The sequence below is a fragment of the Anabas testudineus genome, chromosome 23 (genome assembly GCF_900324465.2).
Source record: "Anabas testudineus chromosome 23, fAnaTes1.2, whole genome shotgun sequence".
NCBI lineage: Eukaryota > Metazoa > Chordata > Actinopteri > Anabantiformes > Anabantidae > Anabas > Anabas testudineus.
Window position 1 is genome coordinate 10,770,368 of NC_046631.1, and position 24,828 is coordinate 10,795,195.

Below are 24,828 nucleotides of genomic sequence, written 5' to 3' on the forward strand. Positions count from 1 at the left end.
TTAAAATGAGCAGCTCATGTAGTCTTTCACAAGTGAGCACTGACATAAGGCTCTGAAGGGAAATGACAAGTATTTTCATTCTGTGTTCAGTGTAATGCCTTCAAACTATTTGCCTTACTCCATAGGTAAGTCTCCTAATTTACTACCAGGCAATAAAAAACAGTCCTTTGTGTCTATTGTCTCAAACTTGAACTGGGGAGAGCTGTTCCTGCTGCTGAGATTTTAATTGCTTTAAGCCAATAAGAAAACACAAGGCTGGGAATGAATGGCTTATGTGCTGCTTCCCAGGCAAAGCAACAAAACAAACTCCTCCTGCTCGATACAGATTTTTCTCGCAGCAAAATCCCAGAGACCGTTTCATTGTTTCCCTCCCGAGTGAGAACAGTAGATAGGGAGGTCACAGCAGAGATAATGAGTAGAGAGAGAAGTGGAGTGAGCAGATTTTCATTTTGACACGGCTGCTCCTGAGACGCCAATTCCTCAATCTGAATCAACGCTGTCATTTTTGAATGTTCAGAGCTCTGCAGCTCTGGGAACAAAGTCGACAATAAAACTGAATTTATAACAAATATACAAATAAGTTAACAAAAGAGGGTTGACAATAAAAATCGTGTTTCTTGCTTATACCGCCTGCTGAGAACATACAAATGAGTTTATGGCCTGTAGTGGTCTCTCGTCGGTCTAGTGATTAATTTGCCCATCTGGGGGGGGACTACAGACAGAATGGATTATTCGTGGGTAGCAGGGCTTCTTGCCATTTTGTTGCTCTGGTGAGGCCATCTGGGCCAAAAGAAAGCTAATCAGTCAAAAGCAAGCTGCATGCTTGATCCCATGTGGCCACCTGAACCTGAATTAAAGTAACTTTCATCACCATTTGAGTCAAATGCCCAAGGTTGTCTTTCTGGCACCTTTGACATAAGGATTGCAGTCACACTAACAGTCCACAAGAGTCCACAGCCCACCAAGACATTTTTACAATGACATGGACACAGAAACTGTACTTTAAATGAAACGGTACTTTAAATGAAACAGTACTTTAAATGAAACTGTACTTTAAATGAAACAGTACTTTAAATGAAACTGTACTTTAAATGAAACAGTACTTTAAATGAAACAGTAGTTTAATGTGGATCCATCACAACATGGTTGATACTCTGTCTGCTTAATGAGGTCCATTTAAGCACCAATGTGCCGAACTGGATTAGTGGACATGGGGCATCTACTCTTTATTGATCCTGTGATCACTGCAGAATGGACATAACACAGAACATGTTTGAGAAACATGTCAGTTGCTGGATACTTATTAGGATAGAAAAAAGCCAAATTATAATTCTTTATTGACTTTCTACCTTTTTAAAATCACAATTTACTCAATAGATTTCTGCTACTTGCTGTTAGAGCAGCCAAGAAACAGCAGGATGACCCTAAATTTCACTGAAGATCTGCTACTAAATGGCAAAAATGCAAAATAGCTACAAGTAGAGCAACAAGAGGAAGTTTAGAAAGTATAAAACCATCTTACTGATGAACAATCACAGCTTGTGTTCATTTAAGATATAAACTGTCTTGAGCTTAAGTGCTCAGCACAAAGGTCACAGATTACATTTACATTTAGTCATCTGGCAAAGTGAATTTTATGCAAAGACACTTACAGGTGAGGTACAAAGCAAGAAAAAAAAAAGTCAGAGAGAAGACATCGAAAACAAAGGGTTATGAGAAGAAATGTTAAGAAAATGATGTTTTAAATGCATAAGGAGCTGCAGAAGAGTTATTTCTTTAACAAGCTGCATGAGAGTGAGACAGCCGACCTCTTGGGGAGTTCGCTCACAAGATATGACTAAGGGGTCAAGTGAAATCATAACACTCTGGGTCAAATTATTAATACGAAAGACATGGCGAAGTATTAAAATATAAAAGAAACTTGTATTCAGTGTACAATCTGTTTAGGCTCATTACATCTCACCGGTCTATTTGAAAGTGACTCATCATTAACACCTGGCTCAGAGACCAGATTTTAGATGATTATTAGTGGAAGACTTAACCATGACAAAGCAAAAATGTAGAAACTGCATAAGAAGCAGAAAGAAGATTGTTTTTCCTTTCTTCTATTCAAAGACCTTACAAAGCAACTGTCATTTAACCTCAAGATACCTTTGCTGCAGGCACACGTGGTGCTGCATGTCATGTAATCTATCCTCAGTTCTACTCTCTGGAAAAGGGAAGGGAAACAATATATTGCCTGGATGGTTTTCTCTAACACTTAGATGAGGCCGCACATCTGCATTCTTTACATTCCAGTGGCTGTGACTCCCTTCGACTGGAGGAGGGGCCAAAACCCTCCTCAGACTGACTCTGCAAACTTGGTTTACAGCTCACAGTGAGGTGTCATTAAACTATATTTGAAGCCTTCCCAATGCAGAGTTGAAACAGATTTTGTCTGTGAAAAACTGCTGCTGTTCCCATTCATTTGAATTGAAGAGGTGCATTCAACACAGCAGGGGACCTGCACCACAGGTGACTCTGTCAAAACAACGCAGCCTCATGTGAAGAAAAAGTTGGATCTCGTCCAGTTGTACAATCCTGTCTTTAACAATTATAAACCACCAAGCTGTATTTGGCATCTATTAAGCCTGAACACGCTCCTTCCTCCTGAAACATGAAACAACACACCACCACCAACGATTGCCCTGAGCCCCCTGCCTTGTGTTAAAGCAGGAAAAAATAGCAAGAGTCAACTGACCAACGCTGGTCACCACATCAGACGTTCTTGACCAGGAGATGGTGGAAGGTCCCAGAGAAAAATCAAGAAGGCCAAAGACAATCCATAAACCTAATGATTGCAGTGTCCAACCTATCTTCTCCAATCATCACCATGTGAATTTTTACTATTAGGTTACATGTTGTCATCTCACTTACTGACCATGCTGGATCAGCCATCGCTGTCTGTATGAGCTTCACTCTCATGGGATTTAGTCCTATTACAGACAGAAAGTGTGTCCTTCTTAATCAAGTCTGCTAACATCCTAATTCCCTGCAAAATTATCAACATCTAAGATCTAATCTATATAAATAATGTTTTTAGTAGATGAAAGATTCTGGATGTCTGAATATGATTAAGCCGGTTGTACAAGGTTAGGGAGTGTGGCCTATTAATTTAACAACATACATGAAAGGCCAACACATTATTATTTAAAATGACAGCCTTGCAGCACTGATATCAGTCAGTTACAGCCAACAGCCGAACAGTTTGTCTAGATATTTTCAAGCCCAAACCAGGCACCATGAAAGGCTGTGAGCTGTAGACTTTGAAAGTCAACATCGGCTGGCTATAAACAGTTTACTATGATTCTTGAATAAAGAGTTTTATGTACATAAAGTGGCAATTTCTCTGCCCTGTGGGTGTAGTAGGGAGAGGCGACTGATAAGTTACAAGACAACGCTGAATCTTCATCTTTCCTAACAGCTTTAAGACATGAATCTTCACATGCCTTTGGCCAAGCTGCTGTGATAATTTGTTGAACCACAGTAAATACCACTTTCTACGACAAGGCGAGGTGCCTCCAGGATACGCAGCGGCTGTGCTGGAATGTCTTGGACAGAGCAGAACGGGGTATATCTGTTTGACCTCATTAGTACCGCGAGCTGTGGCTGTACAGTCCATGTGCCAAGCCTGTACGCTCCCTCCTCCTTTATACACATCACTGGAAGGAAGCTTCTTTGAATGAAAAGGAGGGATAGAGAGAGAAACAGTGTTTGTGTTTATTTGCATAGGGATTGACTTACACTGTTGGCATGTTGATAAGGGCAACACATTTGTAAAATAAGCGGATTTGGATGTTGGAGCAGGAGAATGTTAAGTACCAAAACACACAACATACATGGCCACACATGTTTGGAATACTAACATGTTAAAAAGATCATGTGATGCAAGTTTAATTCTGTTCTTTTATACAGTATATCTATTTACATTTTAATTTTCTATTCTATTCCAAGCACTATGTTCTGTATCCTTAATTTCCTTAAATATAAAATCCCACAAAAATCTTCCATGCACTTCTCTTTGTGCATGTAGACCTGCACACACACACCAGATTTCCCTCACGTCAGCGTGCAACTGTAAAGGTGCACAGTGCAATGCAATGTGAGAGTGTAATGTGTGATGACAAAAGGTCAGGATTCGTATTCATCCTCCAGCACTCATGAAAGGCATTCAGTGGATAGAAGAAAGCATTTCGTTTGGGAGCATTTAGAAACGTCTCAGTGCCTTTCTGCACAGAAGATCATTGTATGACTTAAGTGAACAGGGCACATTCAATGTGTCCCAGTCAGGTAGATACAGGTAGGTGTAACAGAGAAGGCCAAATTGGTTGTGACAATCCAGAGCAAGTGCAAAGCTGTGATTCAGTTGGGCTGAAACAACATTTTGGGTGATTCTTCTTACATGTGAATAGGAGCAGATTTACTCTGTATGTGCATTAAGTAGTGAGAAAGTGACACACACTCATTAATGATGCTCATTCATTCTGGGCCAAAAGTTATTGGTTGTAAAGGACCTAGAACCACATCAAAGGCCTCCAGTACAGTATTGTTGAATAGAGAGTGATTTCATGGTGAAGTGATGCTGAGCTTCAAGCAATTGCAGCTGAGAATTATTCTCAATACAATTACCATCAGCTGGCATTAGTGAGCTAGATGTCCGCTCAATAATTCACCAGTCAGTGGGTACATTTACAGAGCTGCTGTGTGATTTTGTCCTTGCATTACCTGAATTTTCTTTGAAGTCTTCTGGAGACATTGGGGAACAGTAAAAGAAAGTCACCTTTAACGCTGTCAGGTATGTTCCTAACTGATTAGAAGGATCAGGATTTGTTGTGATCAAAGCCTGATCCACTTTTGGTTCCCATTCAAGCAAAACTACTCCTCTTTATGTGCAAACCGCTGTGGCAGTTTTGCTCCTCTTTAGCCAAGCGTCTTTCAGGAGTGGTCCAGCCATGGCTGGCACTGCACTTCCATTTGGAAACAACTCGGCGGCGAGGCTTTTCCTGCAGCATTTCATCACAGATTTAGCAAAACACCATACAGCTCCTCTCTGCATGAGGTCTGGGTGTTGCAGGCACCGGATGACAACACCCACAATGCATACTGGCACAGGAGCGGACATGATAAAGCAACAGAGAGCAGATGTAGAAAACTGAGCAGAGAGATAGAAAGGAAGCTCAGCAATATGGCCCTCATTTGCCACGCCTAATTAGAATAACAATGGGTGCTTTCAAGTTAGAATAATAGAGACCCATCACTCATCATAATAGCTAGACGCATGGCCTGGCCAGTGCTAAACCCACATAGTCTGCCACAGGAACCAAGCGAGGCTCATACAGTAGTCAGTCTGTGGATTGAAGGAGCGGCTAATTGAGACATTGGTCTGGGCCAGTGGGCTGGAGCCAGAGGCTACTGGACAGTTTAACAAGCTTAGAGAAGTCAGTGTTACAAGGGAGCAGCGTTAAATTCCACCGCAGCACTCAGACATCACTTTTTCAGAAAGCGCACGCAGCAAGGTCCATATGTTACATGTTGTAATTTGAATCAGCAGGTGATGTCCGAACTGCAGAAGCTACAGAAGTAAAAGAAAACAATTTACACACTGAGAAAGTGAATAAAAGTGGATGAAATAATCTTTTCAAGAGAAGATAATGGAAAAAGCCATTCAGTGCATGATGTAAAGCCACCTTTGTGGCCAGAGATTTTCACCTGTGTTCATGAATTCTGTGTAGTTGGGATTAATTCTAGACGTGCAAGAGGAGAGTTGCAAACAGTGCCCTCTCAATGTAGCTACACTGAAAAGCCAAAAAGGAACAAATCCCATATTTATGCCTAAGGAATAAGCTTTCAGCCTGGGAGTGAGGGAGAACAAAAGGAGCATGATTGTGCCTTCAATTTTCTTCTCATTCCCCTCATCTCATTAAAGTCTGTTTTTCCCCACTGCCTTTATGCTGAGAGAAAATAATCAAAAGGAAGAGTAGAGTGACAGATGAGGGTGAGGGAGTTAGAGAAAGGGATATTAATGAAGGTGGAGTGCAAACAGCAGGTTAGGAGTGGAAGCGAGTGAAGAACCAGGGCGTTTTTGTTAATAGCTGGAGGAAGTCAGGCAGCACTTGCTGTCTAACTTCTTAAAGGATGTTGTGTTGGGAAAGTAGGAAGAGAGGCCACACACTCCCCTGACCTCAGTCTAATTACTGCATACCTTGTGGTGAATAACAGCGATTCTGTAGAGACTCAGGGAAAAGATGAGAATGATGTGATGCCAGGCAGCTGCCTAGTCCCGCTCGTACCTCCCTCTGGTTCAAAAGCAGCACAGCATGGTTCTGCTACCTTGGGGCAATGAGAACTTATGGGGAAATGTGTAACTGTCTCCCCTACATTCTACACTCTCTTCATCACTAGTTCCACATGCACTCTTCCCTGGAATAAGATGTAGATATTAGAGTTTGTAAAATTCAACAAAAATCTGGACTGAACACAGATTTTGCAGTAGCCTTGAGCACGATGACTTTTCAATCAACAGTCAAGTCTTATGTTTTGTTTTCTACTACAAACACCACACTCGTCATGTCTGATTCAACTGTGCTGGGAGGATAAAGTCAAAGAGGGCATATTTTGGACAACATATTTTCAGTATGCATGAAGCTCTTGAAGCATAAAATCAATGTTTAAAGAAACCAAGCACAGGGGAGAAAATAACAGCAGAGCCATGGGTTATTTAAAGCAGAGCATGGCGCACAAAGATTCTTCTTTATACTCCAACCAAGATGGCAGCTATCTAACACGAGAGATCAATTTTAACCTGTAATGCTGCACCGATTTTAAGCTAAACTGTTAAAAAAAGAAAAAGAAAAAGCAACTCCTGCAGAAAAAGGCAACTGATTTCTGTGTAATGTGTATTAAGCAAAAAAAGCTGTTCAGGTGCACTTTGTAAAACTTAAATGTCCATTAACTGAGCTGAGTAATTGTAAAATTTGATTAACTGCAGCTAAAATCATATTATACACTCGTCTTAAAACGAACACTCATGTGAATTAAGAGCTAATCTGTTTATTTCTTTCTAATGGTTTTTAAAAATGGTCTGTAACATGATTAAATGTGTATTCAAATAGCAACTCAAATAAGAATAATAATGGAAAAGAAGCAAATCCAAAAGACATTTTTTGTCACTTTTGCCTGATAATTGACAGACTCCATTTATCAATTGACTAACTTCCATTTACTCAGGCAAACTTGGGATTTTGAGACATCCAAACACCGACATCTGCACTTGAACGCAGCATAATCTCACTGGTTCAGTTGGTCAGCTGATATTCTTGAGAGCTGTCTCTCAATAAAACACATCGCATCACATCTCACTGTAAATTTAAGCAGAAAACTAATCAGAAAGATAAAGGGATGATGAAGTGATGAGTCTGTAAAAACAAACAGCATTTCAATCAAAGTCCTTCCACCAATTTCTCGGTTTTCGTTGGACTGTGAAGGAGGTGATGAGTATTAGCATAGCAATGAGCAATCCAATCAGAGTATTATTCCTTCACACTGTCATCCTTAACGCAACAGTGACCTCTGACTCTTTCCAGTCGTAAATCTGTCACTTCACTTTAGAGCAACAGGGTTTACTGTAATTTACATTAAAGGTCCTGGCTGCTGTAAAAGTATGACCCATCTGAAAGATTAGTTGTGCAACAGAGTGTCAAATAATAAAAGAGATGCTTGCCGAGTCTGTGTCATGTGACAAAGCACCATCTTCCTCACATCCTAGCAAATCAATAGGATGTGTATGTACAAAGGCTTGATGATAGAAAATGATGTGATACCTGTAATTTAATCGCACATTAGCAGGATGTCATCATAAATGATAAATGTTTTGTTTGCTTGCACAAAGAAGCCTGCTGCAGCTCTAGAGGGGTGACGGGATTAGTTAAAAAACAAAATACGAAAAAAAGGAAAGGCTGATGCAGACACACGTGGTGTTTAATCTGATCTAAAGGTGGGTTTTACAGTTTTTAAAAACTAAAAGTGATCAATTAACTGTAATGTATCCTTAAGACCAGGCTCAATCATATCTTTTCACATTTAAAACCATAATTAAGGCACTTTATTTTATTTCTGTCCCAGCTATAATCAATACACTACCTCATTATTTGTGATTTAGGATCTAAACTCTAATTGGATTTCAGACCTAGATGATCAAAAAGGTGATTAAACAGTAAACAGTAAAGCATAATGAGCTGTCTAAACTTCATCCTGCTTATACACGTCCTATTCTATTGTAATAATGACACAGACAGGCCACAGTTAACATGCAGAGAAACAATCATAAGAATATCCTGTGAACCAACATAAAACTATGTCTCATCTGTTAAATTATTAATCTTATTTCAGTGCTGTTGCAGAAAAAGACGAGTAACGTGAAATCAAGCTATGGTTTATTTAACAAAACAAGATGTGTTGGAATATCTTCTATTGTGTTAAAGGAAACACAAGCTGAGGCTGCGTCCTTCATCTGACGGGCGGAGGAAAACAGCACTGCTATGTTGTCATTTAAATTACAACCAGAACAGTGTGAAATACTGAGAGCTTGTCAACTCTCTCACCGGCCCTCCCCTCGCCCGCATCTAGTGAGCATCAGGTGTGTGTGTCTCTCTCATGGTCAGCCTGTCTTTCAGAAGGTCTCTCGCCCTCTCGCCGACATTTAGGGAAGCATGAATAATGTGTGCAAGCACAGGGAGTGACGGGCCAAGCTGCGCAGTCAGTCTCTTCATCTCCTGAACCTTTTTAAACGTGCCTTTCTCAGGTCCCAGCAGAGGGCGGGATGAAATGAGTGAGTGAATGGAAGGAGAGCGATGGGGGAAAAAGGGTAAAGAAAAGCGAGCGCAACAGACAGTTGTGCATATATAAAACTGTCCCGGGAGAGATGATGTGAGCTGGCTTTGAGTAGCTGGAGGTGACCTTGCTGAAGGCAAAACTCGAGGGAGGTTGCTAAAGGGAAGCTAAATGCTAGAATAAGATGGGAACCCCCCCCCCGCAAAAAAAATCAAAACTATCCACAGGTGACACTGACCTCTAAAACATCTGAGTAAGACAGATGTGGAATGTATAGACCTGTTAGTGCATAGACTGCTCCAACGCAGAGACAGTGGCAGGTATTACTGAATGGACATGCTAATAATGTGTCTCATCGTTCCTCGTGAAATCTATACGAGCCTGCAGTAAATCAATGTCTTGTTTACAGTCTTATTGCAGACTCTTTATCTTGTCAGAAACTGCTGCTCTGCCACTTCTGAACTGCAAGTCTTTTCTAACAGTCTATACACACCACACTTAAATCAATAAATCGGTCTGACATTGAATTGTGCAGTTTTGTTTTCTTTATTGTCCATACTGTACTCCACGTACTTCATTGGTCATATGATTGTTACACATTAATTTAACGTCTTATTTATTGCATACTTCCTACAAGTAACACTTCATCTCTATGGGATTTGGATCAGGTTCTGTTCTCTTTAAGGTAAATCTTACATCATCCTTAGTTTTACTGAACAGTGTAAAGGACTAGTTCAATATTTTATTTGTTCTCTTCTTATCATATCTGTAATTTAACTTAAATAAAGCAATAACTTAAAACTCCATTGAACTAGGATCTCTACTATTTGAATTAATCCAACCAATTAATGTATGAGCACTGCTTTCATATGCTGAATAAAAGCCTGAATCCATGACATTATTTTGACTCTTTTGTCTGTCTTTAATGTGACAACATCCTTTTATTAGTAACCTGATGTGACCCTATCAGCAGGGATTTTTTCCTATATTTTTTCCACATGGATCAATAAATGGTGTGGATACTTACTTCTGTGATGTAGCCATCACATGGATATTTTAGATTCTTTCCCATTCTTTACAATTTTCATCCAAGCAAGCTGGAAATATTTAAAGTCAGTCGTAGGCAAGTTTTGAATGGACCAAATTAATTTCATTTAATTACTGTAGCTAATAAAGGCTCTGAGAGGGAGCAGTCATTTCTGTGGTAAAAATCAAAGGTGCTGACTGAAATTAGACGAATCCAGGATAAATTAAGGAATACGTCCATATTGACTGGTAAAAATCTGCCACTGTTACTCAATGAGAACTGCTTATTTATAGTGTTTATTGGCAGAACTGTCAACAGGGCTTTCCCAGAAAACAACAGGTAACACTTTCTCCCCTTGCACAGAGGAAACAGCATGTTTTATCTGCCTTTTGTTAACTGTTGTGCAGCATGTGTAGCTCGGATTACCCTAAGCTACTCAGAAACACACATACTCTGATATACACAGATGCAAACGGCCCGTCTCATGCACACATAGTCGTTTGTGCAGACTACAAAGACAAGACTATTTGATCCTTGCCAAGAGACAGGCAGAGGAGGACAGACCAACCATCGCTGCTCTCAGAAACGCTTTATTAGCTCTGTATTGATTTTTCCCTTTTTTGGTGAATCAGCAACAACTAGTGTGGGCTGAGGAGTTTGCTTAATACTCCCTTCTCTCTGGGAGCAGGTCAGCCAATTTCACCCTCCCCAAAGCCTTTGCTTCAAAATATCCAATTTGGATCTTATTTATATTCATATCACTGGCAGTTCGACAGTGTAGAATCAGTCACGTTTCTCAACAACTCCCTCAACTAAATCTTAATGAATTCAGCGAGGTGGGCACCTCCAAAATGTTTGCAGGTGCACAGTAGCAATCCATAGCCACTTTGTGATTCATCGCTGCTTCACAACCCAAATCTGGTGCTTACTTGTGGCTCATCATCTGCACATAGAACTGTTGGGTCAGCAATATTTGCCTTTGAGACGTTGATAGGTTTTTTGATAAAGATGAAACCAAAGGAGGCAAAAACAAGGCTGCTCTAACAAGCAAGAAAAAGAAATCTCACTGAAGGAGGTGGCATTGATTTCCTGCAAATATGAAAAGAATCACTGTGTGTTTGAAACAAGAAAAGGCATCGCTAAGACATGACAACAAACATGGCAGGGAGATGATTTATGACAAATAAGCATTTCTGTTAAAGAAATGACCCAACCCCTGGTGTCACTGACTCAGTGTGAAACTGTGAACATATACAGCGCACTATAAAAAAGAACTGTGCAAAATACAGCACATAAAACCTGACAGCTTAAGTGTTGGTGACAAAACATATCAGATAAAAAGAATTCAAGGTGGCCTCACACTGGCTGTCTTTTTTTCTAGCACAGCAAAAACAGCTTAGTTCATTGTTGACTTGACAAAATCAATCATTCCATCATCACAGGACAATACTTTTCTCTCCCACCACGTCTGCACATGTAAACAGATGTCTTTCTGTTCAAACTGTTAACTGCTGAATAGCAGTGCCATCCAGACACTTTGTGCTCATGTACCGGTGTTCAACATCCCTGTAAACATGAACAAGAAGAAGCATTAATTCAGTTATTTTAAGTAATGTGTTGCATGCTTACAGTAGCTGTCACTTTATTTCACATGTCCAGTTTGTGGAAAATCTGTTCGTTTGTTTCATTTGCTACTGGAAAGTTACTGGAAAGTCCTGAAAATTAACACATGAAATACCAGTTAATCAGAAATGTTTGGGGAAAACCTCCAGGAAGTAATTTGGCAAATGACTTACTATCAATTTTAAGTACAAACACTTCACGACAACTAGTGCAGCAACCATCAAGATGCCGGAGACTCGAATCCAGAGATGATCCAGTCAGAAAATATTGCAGTTTGTGGTATAATAAGTGGCGTCACGACTCTAGTTCTTCGGTTATCGTGAAAGTTGAGTCATAATACTCTTCAGACAGCTCTCGTTCACAGAACTTAGATAACAGTGCAGGTTATAAAGATTTATTTCTACCATCCTCCACTGTTTAAACAGAAACTCGGCCCTGTGTTTGGAATAAAGAGACAATCTCACTGATTCACTGGAGATAGATTTAGTTTATGTTAATTATTTTCCACTGAGGTACAAATACGCTGAAACACCAGCACAGTCTGCTATTCTCCACATTTAGAAATGCATACCACTACAGAACATGTTAAACATGTACAACAGACACACACACAGACACACACACACAAAAAGTTTGCAGTCTTCCCACTCCTCAGTGCTTGGTCTACTTCCACTTGCCACAACAGATGGCTGATGTTGACAAGGAAGCGAAGGCAGCTCTATGTGTGTGTGAGTGAGCTTGTGTGTGTGCGCCTTATCATTACCTGTCCCCAGAGGTGAGCCTGGCAGTCAGACAGTGTAACACAGACAACGACAACAGGATCTCTCCACCAAACCTCTGTCAAGCATGATTGGACAGCATGTGGTAAGTGGTGCTAGGGCCCTGGGGATGCACTCACACACACACACACACACACACACACACACACACACACACACACACACACACACACAAACACACAGGAGGAGAGCGGCTCTTTATGCATGTGTGTGTATCGGTACGTGTATCACACTTTCTGTGTTGCACTTGCCGGTGCAATTTAACACTCTCAATGGGACCATGACAAGAAGACAGATGAGTCCGACTGCCCCAAGAATCATTATCGCACTCCCACGCAACAGCGTAAGTCTGACTCAACACAACTTCTCAGGGATTGCCCCGTCCCATCTTTCAAACCCTCAACAGACCGGTGACCAGTCCAAAGTCATCATCACTCACATCAGTCATTCCATTACTAGAACACGCACCATTGACTTGATAATGTCATAACATATTGTTTTTCCCTTGAGCTGTGCTGGATAGCATGTGTGCTTCTTGTTTCACAAAGTGCTTCTTCGTAGTATAGATTTTTATTTTTTATCAAGGATTTTTATCTGCAGAACTGTTCTGTGTGTACAACATGGCTGACCTTCAGAGTTAGCTGACATCAGCTGATGGGCTATAAATGGCTTTATGCTATTTTTTTTTTTTTTGCTCTAACACAAAGCTTCGAGGTATGCAGCCTGCAGATCACTACACAGTAACCTGACCATCACATGAGCAGTATTAGTATGTCACTTTCAAACAGGACATGAGACATCATGTGTGCTGGGACTGTGGTCGTGTACAATATTCCTGGTGTAGTTGCAAGTTGAGCCATGTGAAAAAAGATAAACAAGCATGTGTAATGTCAAGATCTTTATCTAAATAATAATAATAAATAATTTATTCTAATATTCTAATAAATAAATATTCTAATAAATATTTTAATCCACAATAGGCGCACGGCAGATATGACGATCTCTGTTCTCATTCTGTGGTTTATCATTATTTAGGGTGCAGAAAAATCTGATTTAAATGGCAAAGATAGTTGTGTACGTCACAAACACAGACGCAGGCTGCACAGTTCAGGGTTACATAAGCAAAATGGAAAAATGGAATCAAAACTACTTAAATAGGTGTAGATAAAGATTAAGACCAAGTTTCAACCACATCCTCAGGTAAACACTTCAATGAAATGAAATGTCAACATAAAAGTTTGACTGGATCTTATGAGGAATTCACTCCACTCAAATTTTTTTTATTCCAGACGGGTCAATAATTTGTCTGGGTGCAAGATGCAAGTAATTGCTAAAAAAAAGAAAGGGGTTATTTAGAATAAGGCACTAACTGAGTTTTTGACCTGAGAATTCCCATTTCTGTATCTCCCAGTGTTTGCTGACTCCACTTTCAGTTGTCATTTACACACAGTTGTCTTTCAGATGCACCAAAGTGAAACGTTTCCTCTATTTGCACTTGGCATGTAATTAACAGTGATTTCATTATTGGTTAACCTGCCAAGTATTTTCATGGCTATTAAAATGTCAAAAAAACTGCTCAAAAATAAACATTAATCAAATCAAAATCTAGTTGCAAATTCATTTTCTGTGAACTAATCATTTCAGCCATATATATCACACCTATGTTCTAATACAGGTCACTTACACCTAGACGAACTGCTGCCTCACCTCACCTCAACTTTATCTGGGCCAAAAAGTGGCTCTAGCAAAAAACTGTTTATAAGAGCAGGTGCCATGAGTCTGTATCTGTCATTCAAAAAGAGGAAGCAGAAGAAAACCTAGAACTGCAGACATCCATCCATTATGCTAACTACCTTTTCCTATAAAGGGTCTCGGGGATGCTGGAGCCAATCCCAGCTGTCACTGTGTGAGAGGCAGGGTACACCCTGGACAGGTTGCCAGTCTATCACATGTGACTTCTAGAGACAGACAACCATTCATACTCACACTGACACCTGTGGGCAATTTAGAGCCACCGATTAACCTAACTGTATGTCTACGGAGGATGGGAGGAAGCCAGAGTACCTGGAGGAACCCACACAAACACAGGGAGAACATGCAAACTCCACAAAAAAAAAGCACCTGGACTACCTGTGAATTCAACCTGTATCCCTGTTGCTGTGAGGCCCCAGAGCTAACCACTACACCACCGGACTGCAGACAGAACTGTAAACAAAGCCACACTTGGCACCATTTGATTACTGCTTTCACACCACTCTTACTCACCACAGGCATTTTATAGCTACTTCTAATCGCGAGTATGTCTGATAAGACGTTGTAAATGGCACCGGGGTCCATTTGTCTTCTAACGCACTGATTAGCTAAACTGAATAGCCAATCAGAGGGGTCTCTCTCACTGAGAGCAGCATAGTAAGTGTAAATATTCATTTATTTTTTGTATATATGCTAATATAACTTGAGAGAAACTTTAGAGGAAGTTACCAGCCATTAGTGTCCATCATCTGGGAACAACTCATTTCTATCCTGACTTCATGGTCATCCATTCAAAACCTTTACTCAGAACTAGTGTGTTGTGTTCCCATCCCTAGAGACAGCCTATAAGCTACAACCAGCCCTTTAAAACTAAAAAGGCACTGCCATGGTTGCTGCCACTTCTGCCTCGCTAAAGCTCCTCATGCTCAGGCTGCTGTAATGAATTTCCCCTAACACCAGCTAACACTAAGTGGGCACCCTGCGAATGCACTGATTACCTTCGGCTGACCTGGAAATGTCTGCTCTTACCTGCACCCAACACCACTCAGCGAGGCTCAATCAGCATACGGTTCTCAGCCGCACTACAGCAGAGCTACAGCAAAGAGCTTCTCACTACAGTGGTGTTGTACGATGCAGTGACAGTCTCCATAGCTGGCTGAATTAATCCTTCACTGGAGCTGAAATAGGAAACGGAACTGGGCCATCACAGTGTGTATATGCCTGTGAGAGAGATGACGGGAAACTAGCAGGAAATATGATGTAAAGCAATTTATCTTGATGTTGGGGCAGCAATTTTTGGGGAATTACAGAAAAGGAGTTTGAATTTTCACTCCTTGTGCAGATTACCCAACAAAAGGGATTTATAACATTCATATACTTGCTTTATACCATTTTGCAGGCAGCTGATGTGAGTGCCATTGTACTATCCTGCATGCTTTGTGTGTGTTACCTGAAGGATTTAACAATATCCACTAAGCAGCAGATAACTGTTGAATCATCCCTGGCTGCTACTAGAATCTTTTCTGCGAATGCTTTTCCGGTGTAAACACAATGCCAACATCCCCGAACGCACCTATCACAAAATCTGACCTGAGAAGTGTCTGAATCTTATTATTGACATGTATTATGAGTTTCATACATTTCAAAGTGCATCTTTTAGGCTGGTTTAGGGAAGACCTAAGGGTGTTTCATTTCATGCAGTGAAATGAAAGCAGCTATGCCTTGATGCCATTCCCTTGCCATTATACTCGTTCAAAAGTGCTTCTCAGACAGTCTAGACAGCCAGCCTTCAAGTGCTGCCATTCGGAACAGCCATTTGATTTCTCAGGTGGTCAGACAACGCGGACAAACCATTTCTTTTCTAGTTCAAGCCCATCCTTCGTTTCCCCCCTGAAAAAAAGTGTTTAGTGATCAACCACAACACCTCTATTGTTCGTATTGTAATCACAACAATAAAAGCAGCATCAGCAACCAGCTTTGTAAACTTCAATTAACTTCATCGTTTTCTAAATTAACTATATTTTCAAAAATCTCCACACAAACACTAAAACCACCAAAAAACTAAACTAAACTAAACAAAACTTTCCCATTGACTAACAGCCATTGTTCTGCAGCCTCGATTATTTCATGCACCGCCCCACTAGGTGACATGTTTCTTCATTCACAGCCTCTTGGTTGAGATTTTGCCATAGTTCCACTAGAGATCCTGCACATGCACAGTTCACTGTATTACTTCAGGCAGTTGCACAAATTAATTTGTCGATTCAAACCATTTGGGGCAGGTTTTTTTTAAACTCCTCAACCAAGAATTTGGAGAATTTTGGAATATGTGTTTAATGGAGCAATTTGTCTGTAATCGTTTTTGCATCAGGGGCCTAGGCTACAAACAAATAAGCCGACCTAGGCTGCAGACTGACAGACCTCACCTATGAGCAGAGGCAATCCATTTTTGGTTTTAGCATCCAAATGGGGATTACAGACACTAAAACCAAAATATGATTCATTTAGAAATTAGCAAAAAGTTATCATTTAAGTTCCTCTACAGCTTTCTGGAGTTAATTTTATCCTGTTGGGTATTTATGTCTGGGGACAATTCTGAAAGCTTTTAGGATGTGGCATCATCCACTGTAAACAAGCAGTTAAAAGCAAGTACATGTGCACTAAAATCCAAAATAGGGTAAAAGGGTATATCAAATATACAGGTACCACCGTAGCCACGTGTGTTGGTCTAAATCCCATCCCTACATTATCATTACCTCTTGCCCTAATGGGAATTCGCCGTGTCTCAAGGATTGTAATTGTGCTCCATGTTCTTTTATACCCATCAGTGTTTTGTGGAGATCCTAATTATGTCCTACAGGGCAAACCTGATTGCTGGTGGCAATCTAATCTAATCCTCACTTTAGAGACTAATATTAAAGTCTAATAGTGTGTGTGTGTGTGTGTGTGTGTGTGTGTGCGCGCGCGCGCGAGGGAGCAGAAAATGGGAGAGTGCCATTTCAGACAACGTGAAAAATTAAAGCAATATTACAGCATGTAAAAAATAAGTGCTTAAATGCATCATCATGATTCATGATCACTATTGTTTTAACAAAATCCAGACATGGTCTCCAAACAGAAAGAGAAGTTTGAGAGTGAAGCAAATGAGGTCAACAACAACATCTAAAGACCGACATGCATGTAAGGCGGTCAGTGACCCTTGGCCGTAGGTTGATGGGGTTGATGTCGTGTTCGTACACATTTTTTTTAATGAACACAACAAATTAAGTGAAAACATTACTAGAGCACAGGTGAGCAAAGTTTTTTAAGTGCTTCAAAGCTCATACCAAGCAGCAGTGTTTCCCCCACACATAGACTTTACATGGATATAATCTCAAGTACACCAGTTCTCCGAAGTAAACAGACTGCTACCCTATGATTATTAGTGGATGTTATTCATCTTTGAACTCTATTTGTGCCTGTAAACCCAGCAATTTTTCGAGTACAGCCAATACTGGATGAGAAAATTGCATTTTCCTCTTTGGAGTTGTACGCTCTAGCAGCCCTCACAATAGCCGGTATTTATCTAAATTTGGATCCCTGCCTAAGTGATTTGTCAACCATCTAAAAAAAACATGAGTGGGGAAAACAACATGGAGGCAAGCACAATGAAAAAAGCTCCTGCTAAAAAAAAAAAAAAAAACAAGTTAAAAGACAATGAAATAAAGGTTTTGCACAGTACAGTATACAGCTTACATTGTAAAGTATCACAGGAAGTCTCGACAGATAGTCACATACCGGCACCCAGCTGTGATATATTCTGATATATGATTTATTCTCCAAGTGACATTTCTGAATGTTTCTATGTCTACTAGTAAATTAGACTATGTGCTTTCTTGCTGTGGGGATGAGCTTTTCAAATGAGGCTTTCAGAAACTCTCTATGGTTCCACAGCTTGAGAGACAAATAGCATATGTCTAACTAGAAAAATCTATTTAGAAAGTGTATTTTTGTTTTAATTATGAAGCTACGGTGTATTATAACAGAGCAGGTGGACGTATCCATCGGCTAATAATACTCTCTGACTTGAAATAGATTATTGATTTTCTATGTGCTTTATGTAATGTACCATAATATTTACTTAATGTGCACATCAGTCAGAGCAAAATCAACTCGAAAACAACCTATCAAGTAAACACTGGAGCTGCAACAGGAGAATCACATCAACTACTGGAGGATATTAAATGTTTCATGAAAGAAACGACACATTAGTTTGATATAGGCTTGACTGGCTTTTGAATAAATCCCTTGCTGAAACACACACACACACACCAACACACACACACACACAGGCAAAGACTTTGATCCAAAGCCTCTTAGAGGGTTTTGCTCATTTTTTTTTTACCCTAAAATGAGAAGCCCAGGGATCCTCCTCGTCTCAGTTCACAATGCAAGACGCCCAGTATCATTAACTGCGAGGATCAAAAGCGCAGACGGCCAGACGAGTGTGTCTGTGACACGAGAGCTTCACATCTAGTGATCGAAGTTGCCAAGCATTAGCTGGAGTTTGTACTTGGCGCAAGTTAAGCAACTGTTCATGACTTGTGCTCTTTTTAAATCTGAGCGTCTACGTGGGTGTTCTGGATGCTGCCTGTGTTGCAATTCATGCATTTCTCCACTAACTATTGAGTTTCTGGACAGTCCAATCTTGGCTTCAAGTCACTTTGAGATTCAAGACGGGACGTCTGCTGCATGTGTGGCACTCAGCAGTGAGTTAACAGTGACCTTATCATATTTCGTGGTATTTTTCATTTCCTATGACGCCACTCTAATGTTGAAACAGGGACTTGGGGATTTGCTTTAATATTTATACAATATTCTTTCCCAATCCAATTTAGTCAGCTCAGTGTAGCACAAATTGGATAATAAATATTGCATACTGAAAAAATTGTAATGCAAAGGTTAAACTGGAAATGGAGTGCGATTTTCTCTCCTTCACAAAGAAAACACACAACTACAAGTCGTGCAGAGGTTACGCTTCGGCAGTATCAGGAGGTAAATCCAACCAACAGCACCTGATCCAAAAATATTCAGTTTACTGTGTTAGAAGATATGAAACTGAAGCTGAAACTCATTAACTGTGAATCAGTCATCAAAATGTTATCACTTTATTACATATATGTGTATGTGAACTAGATGTTAATTGTAATAAATGACCACACAGTGCATCAGACAGCAGCAATAAAGTGAACTTTAATGTTTCTGATTAGTGGTTTTCTACTGAGTTATAGTTACTGGATGACACTGAGGGATATTCCAGTGAGCACAGCATCCCTGGTGTAAAGATTGTTTTCCTAAATGATGTTAGGCACTGGAATGTGGATTTTCTGACAGCCTCAAATGTAACACACCCCCTTCACAAGCCAAACTCCAGCAGGAGCCGTCTCACACAGCCGCCGTGTAAACATCATTACTTCTACATTACTTTTAGAGGATTGTAACGAGAAAAGTAACAAAGACAAGGTAAAAAAAACGCATCTCAAAGTTACATTTGTTCCCAGTGGAAACAGAACTGTCACAACCCGGAGGACGCGTTCAACAATGTCCGAAAAAAACCGAACTGCGACATCCGGAAAAGTTGCACAAACTCACCTTGTTTGACACACTTGAGTCGGACGGGCTCTTTGCTGTGTCGGACCACAGCATGGACGTCCCTGGTGGTGAGTCCAGCCACCGGGGTATCATTGACTTCCAGCAGGAGTTCGTCCTGGTAGAGTTTGCCGCTGTTGCACAGCGCTCTGCCCGGGGGGAGCTCGCCGATGACCGGGAACTGTCCATTCTCCGCGCCGCCCTTCAGCTCCAGCCCCAGCGCCCCCTCCTCATTCCTGCAAAGGACGCTCTCGTGGACTTTGCTGCTCCAGTGGTTCCTCCTCCTCTTCAGGCTCTTGGACATGGCTCCAACAAGGGGAAATCACATGAGTGCGGCCGTGGCTGAAGTTTCCCGTGTCTCTGAAGTCCACTCGTGTCTCCGTCCCACTGTAATGTGTCCACTCTCAGTAGTCAGCGCCAGTTGTATCCATGTCCGCGCACGCACACGCACGCACACGCACTCACACGCACGGCAGCGGGATCATCAGTCTGCTGTGTAATAACTGAGAGCTGCTCAACTTGTGATGCCTTCACTGGCTGTCTCAATAGTCGGCAATCACGGGATTCACGCACAGAAGAACAGTCAGTGAAGCATTTAGGATCAGTTCTGGTCTTTTTTCTAAACTGGATGTGAGCAGGGAGTTTGTGCATGAATCTATTGGTAATCATTAGAAATGTAGTGTTGTCAAAATATCTTAAATCCTATCTGTAACAAATGGACATTGCACTTTTTGTATCCATAACATGTGTACAATGCTTTTCACTCAACACTAAATTGAATTTAAAAAAAAATGACAGTTGTAAGTTGCTGTGCTCTTTAGTTCCAAACTGTGTTTTCAACTTAACGAGGGGCACTTGAAGGCAGCATCCTGCTCTAACCAGCCCAACTGCCCCGGATGTGAAGGCTGGAGGAGGAGGAGAGAGGCACAGGGTTTTCCCAAATCCTGCTCTCCATGGAAAAAAACAAGGAGAGAGGGAGACAGAGAGGGAGACAGAGAGGGAGCACCAGAGTTTTCACTCGAGTTTTCGCTCGAGTTTTCGTACCACAGACATGTCTCCCCTTTTTCCCATTTGCTTACAGACATTTCACATGCTGCAGTTTGTAAGAGAGATATTTGACACTGTTTGTGTATCAGAGCGTAACTTAGTAGAAGTTGTTTTAGGTGTTACGCTTCGAAAAGTTGCCTCAACTCAAATTTCATTTTCTCCATCTGCACCGTCATCCCTCTCCCCATGAAAGTGGGACTTCGTCAATTGCAGGCAATTTCTGGTCAGGCAAGGACTTACAAAGGTCACTGGAATTAAACGCTTTGCTGCTAGACAAGCCTTTAAATTATATTTCCATTCTGTTTTGTTCAATTCTCAGGTGCACTTGATAGCAAACACCTTTATTTCCTCAAACACCCCAAAGGTCTTTGGTGGATGAAGTGTTTGTATTTTATGAAACACCTTCAAGGGCAGCACGTATTTTTCAACTGTGCATTTCTCCTCATTAATGATATTTAAATTTCAAAAGCACGTTTTATTCCCTTTTTCCAGCATTTATGATACTCCTTGCTGTGTCATGCACAATTCTCCGTGTGTTTAGTGCTTATCTTTAAGTAGAAGACCATAAAGCAAGTAGAGTATTGTATGAGTAAATCCTTCTTAAAACAAATGCGTCCTGAGGGTTTTTCCTTCACAAGGTTCATATAGCCATAAAACTTCCAATCCGCTTCGTGACAAAGCCTCTTTTGACATCTCTTCCTGCTCACTCGCCAAGATCATTTACAAGACTGATAGTTTACTGCCATAATTCAGCAGTATAGTTATACAATGATAATAGTTATTCTACATTTCACCGTTATCTGTCATAACAACGTAATCCTCTACAGCCTCAAAATCATGTTTTCCTCATAACAAATGAAAAACCTGTGTGCAGTAATGTTAAGATAACACATTTGTTTCCCACACAAGGCGACTCCGTGGGCCATTATGATCAGGCATCATTTATTCTGCCTTATTCAAAGATGTTTCTAGAAATATGCATGTAAACAGTGCTGCAGCCAGGATGTAGCTGTGTGCCTCCGAAGCACCTCTGTCCCATTGTTCAGCTGACTGATGGCTGATATTTTCTGTTATTATTTCCCAACACAAAGGGCTACATTGCTGATTCAAAGCCCTCTCTGAACTAAAAATCTGGTAGACAGATATTAAATTATTTATAGGGCTGGGTGTTAAACCTCAGTACTGATACTTCAATCCGATCCTACAGCCGAGTACTATAACGGTCAAATACTGAAAGTTGCATCTAACACTTGGTCTGATTAATTATTTAATTATGTTTAATTATTATTATCAATACAATTTCTCTGATCTTTTACCATCAAATTGGAAAATATATCCAGCAGCTGGTGATCTTCGCTCACCATTAACACTGGAAAACAGCTAGCATGGAAATCTGTCGAGACATAACTCCCTGTGAGACCACAATATTCATCACATACAGTAGCTTTAAAGGTGCAGGTGGGTAGTATTTCAATACCTTTCTGGCTTTTGTGCTAACGTAAGCTAACTGTGGCTTCATATTTAACCCAAGGACAAGACAGTAGTTTATTGATTTCCTCATCTAACTAAGAAAGTAAAGAAAGTATTACTTTCAAAATATTTAATATTTGTGTAAAAATACTAGAATCAACCTATGAAATAACCACCTTGTACAGTATGCTATTAACTAATGACCTCAGTGTCGTCCATCGTGCGGCCCTGCTTGTGAACAGATGCCACCGTCCATTGGCAAAGGAATAATAAAAAAAGCAGATGTCAAAGAGACACAAGACGACGAACAACTTTAACACCAAGTTTGTCCTCTGTGCTGTCCTTGAGTTGTGAAGACAACAGAGCGTCAGACAATGCATCATTCTATCCTCAGCGGGATTTGGAGAAGGGCCTGTGCATTCCAGAGGTGGGAGCTCTTCAGAGTGAAAATTAAAAAAGAGAAAGAAAGCGAAAGAGGAGGGGAGTCGTTTAACAAGGCCAGGAATTCTGGAGGCAGTGTTTGAACAAGGAGAGGAATGCTCTGAGCGCGGCGGAATAAGTGCTGGGGAGGAGAAGAGAACATCGCCAGTTCAGGGAAGGAGAGAACTGGAAAAACAATGTGGGATTAAACTGTGTCACATACGCTGGGTGGGCGCCCATGAGCGTGGGTTGATGACAAAACATCTTATGATAACTAAACAGTTTTTGTTGTATTAGTGTTTAGTCAATACTCATTTTCCTATGACTGTAATTGTTCTTGGAAATGTGACGGACGGTACGTGCACAGCGGCCTTCCAAAATTCCTGCAAATTCATATTACAGGAAACCACTCCGACCGCTCTGTTCAGCCATCAGTTCCAGCTACACAACCAGATGGGAGTTCATTGGCTCAGTCAGTGATGCTGCCCCTGGGATTACCACAGTACCCTGCTACATGATGTAATGGTTATGACAGGCTTCACTGCAGGATAATTAAAGCTGGTCAGGAATAAAGACTAAATGACCGATGATGGCATCCATAGAAAATTAAAAAAACGAACTTATTATCCACTTTGTTTGAATGAACACTGTCATTCCACCTCCACTGGGCTCCATCTTTCAATTTGGCTGCGTGTTTTGTTGCACTATAAAGGACTTAATTATTCGAACAGAAGCTGCTCTTTCATATGCATCCTTGTAATCAGTTTGTCTTATTCAGGCTGGATCTATCTGAATCTCAAATGACCTTTTTATTTTGCCACCTTCTGCTCAACCTTGCAGCCCGGGAAAGGTGCAGTCCGTCACTCTTGTCTCTCCCACTGCTTGACCCCCAAAGGATGAATGGGTGTCGAGAGATGTGCAAATCAACCTCATTTACTGCCAATGTCATCTCTGGCTGTGCTGGAATTGGCAGATAATAACCGAAGCTGGGACACTGTGCAATTTCGAGGCAAAAGGGAGTTGAGTTAGAACCTATTCATTCATCACATTGTGTTTAGACCCTTCAGCTCCAATCCAACTCAAATCTGCTCTCTACGACATACAATGTTATTTTACTTCTTTCAGTCTTGTGCTCAGCTGTTGTCGGTTTGGGGGAAGCGCCCTGTGAACGTAGCCAGGCCCGTTCTGGTGTGGAGGGACTTGATAGGATGAACCATCTGTGTTATCAGAATTCAGCCTGCCGGCTGCAGGGCCTTGTCCGACTGCGCCCCAGGCCTGAGGGATGGGCTCCCTGCTGACATCAGTGTGACTCTGTGGAGACTTTTAGAGGATTAGTCTTTCATAATAATTCTCTTGTTGTTAAATACATACACCTGGATCTGTAAATGGAAAACAGACAAAGTGGCTAAACCCAGCTAATCTCAGCTAATCTGACTTAAAATTTATTTTTATATCTTAACTTTTACTTAGATGCCTATTGTTCAATCTCAGCCCTCCTTCCTTCACTGTGAAACCACGGCATCTTCTGTTTTCTTCTGTTCAGTTTCCTCTCTTTTGCTTTCTGATCTCTCACCACGTGCCGATCTGGAAAGTTTCTTTCTTTCCTGGTTATCAGTGCCTCATTTTAGACGTGTGGAACACATTTTTCTTTTCTTTCTCTCTCTCTCCTTCTGTACGTTTGTTCATTTCTTCTATTTAAGTGAGTGAAGAGTTTCGCCTCGTGTGTTTTACACATTGTGTTGAAGGATCCCTACTCTGTTTCTTTTCCTATTGCTTCTTCCACTTTTTTTTCTTGTCTAATATTCTTTTCTTATTGTTTTCCCTGATTTGATTTGAGGGTCTAGGGACAGAGCAAAGATGGAATGATTATAAAGCCCTTTGTGACACATTTGTGATATTGGGCTATGTTGTTGAAATTTGACTTCTCAGCGGAATCATTGTCTGACCTCAATAACACTCTTGCGGCTGAAAGAGAGCAACTCACTGCAGGAGATGCTGAACATTCGTGGAAAATGTTCCCAGAAGAGTTGGAATGAGATGTTCAGTAACCACTTTTGGGTGTAATTCTGCACCATTACGTAAAGTAACCTCACACTTTTAGCTATAGAGTACTTTTAAACATCATGTATGACTGACACTACTGAGGTGGTCGTCTTCTTTACTTGATCAACAGTTTTTACATTTACCATTAGAATACACCGACTGCTGCTCCGC

The 24,828-nt window shown here is 40.8% G+C and overlaps 1 protein-coding gene across 4 annotated transcripts in view; it reads right to left on the minus strand.

Annotated features, from left to right (window-relative positions):
• magi2a (membrane associated guanylate kinase, WW and PDZ domain containing 2a) overlaps positions 1-20,317 on the minus strand; it is a 156,143-nt gene extending 135,826 nt beyond the window's left edge. For all 4 annotated transcript variants that reach the window (XM_026362489.1, XM_026362488.1, XM_026362487.1 and 1 more), the window contains exon 1: positions 19,681-20,317. In XM_026362489.1, coding sequence (XP_026218274.1) covers positions 19,681-19,981 — 301 coding nt within the window. In that variant the 5' untranslated portion in view covers positions 19,982-20,317. The remainder of the gene's footprint in view (positions 1-19,680) is intronic.
• Between the last annotated feature and the right edge of the window lie 4,511 nt (positions 20,318-24,828).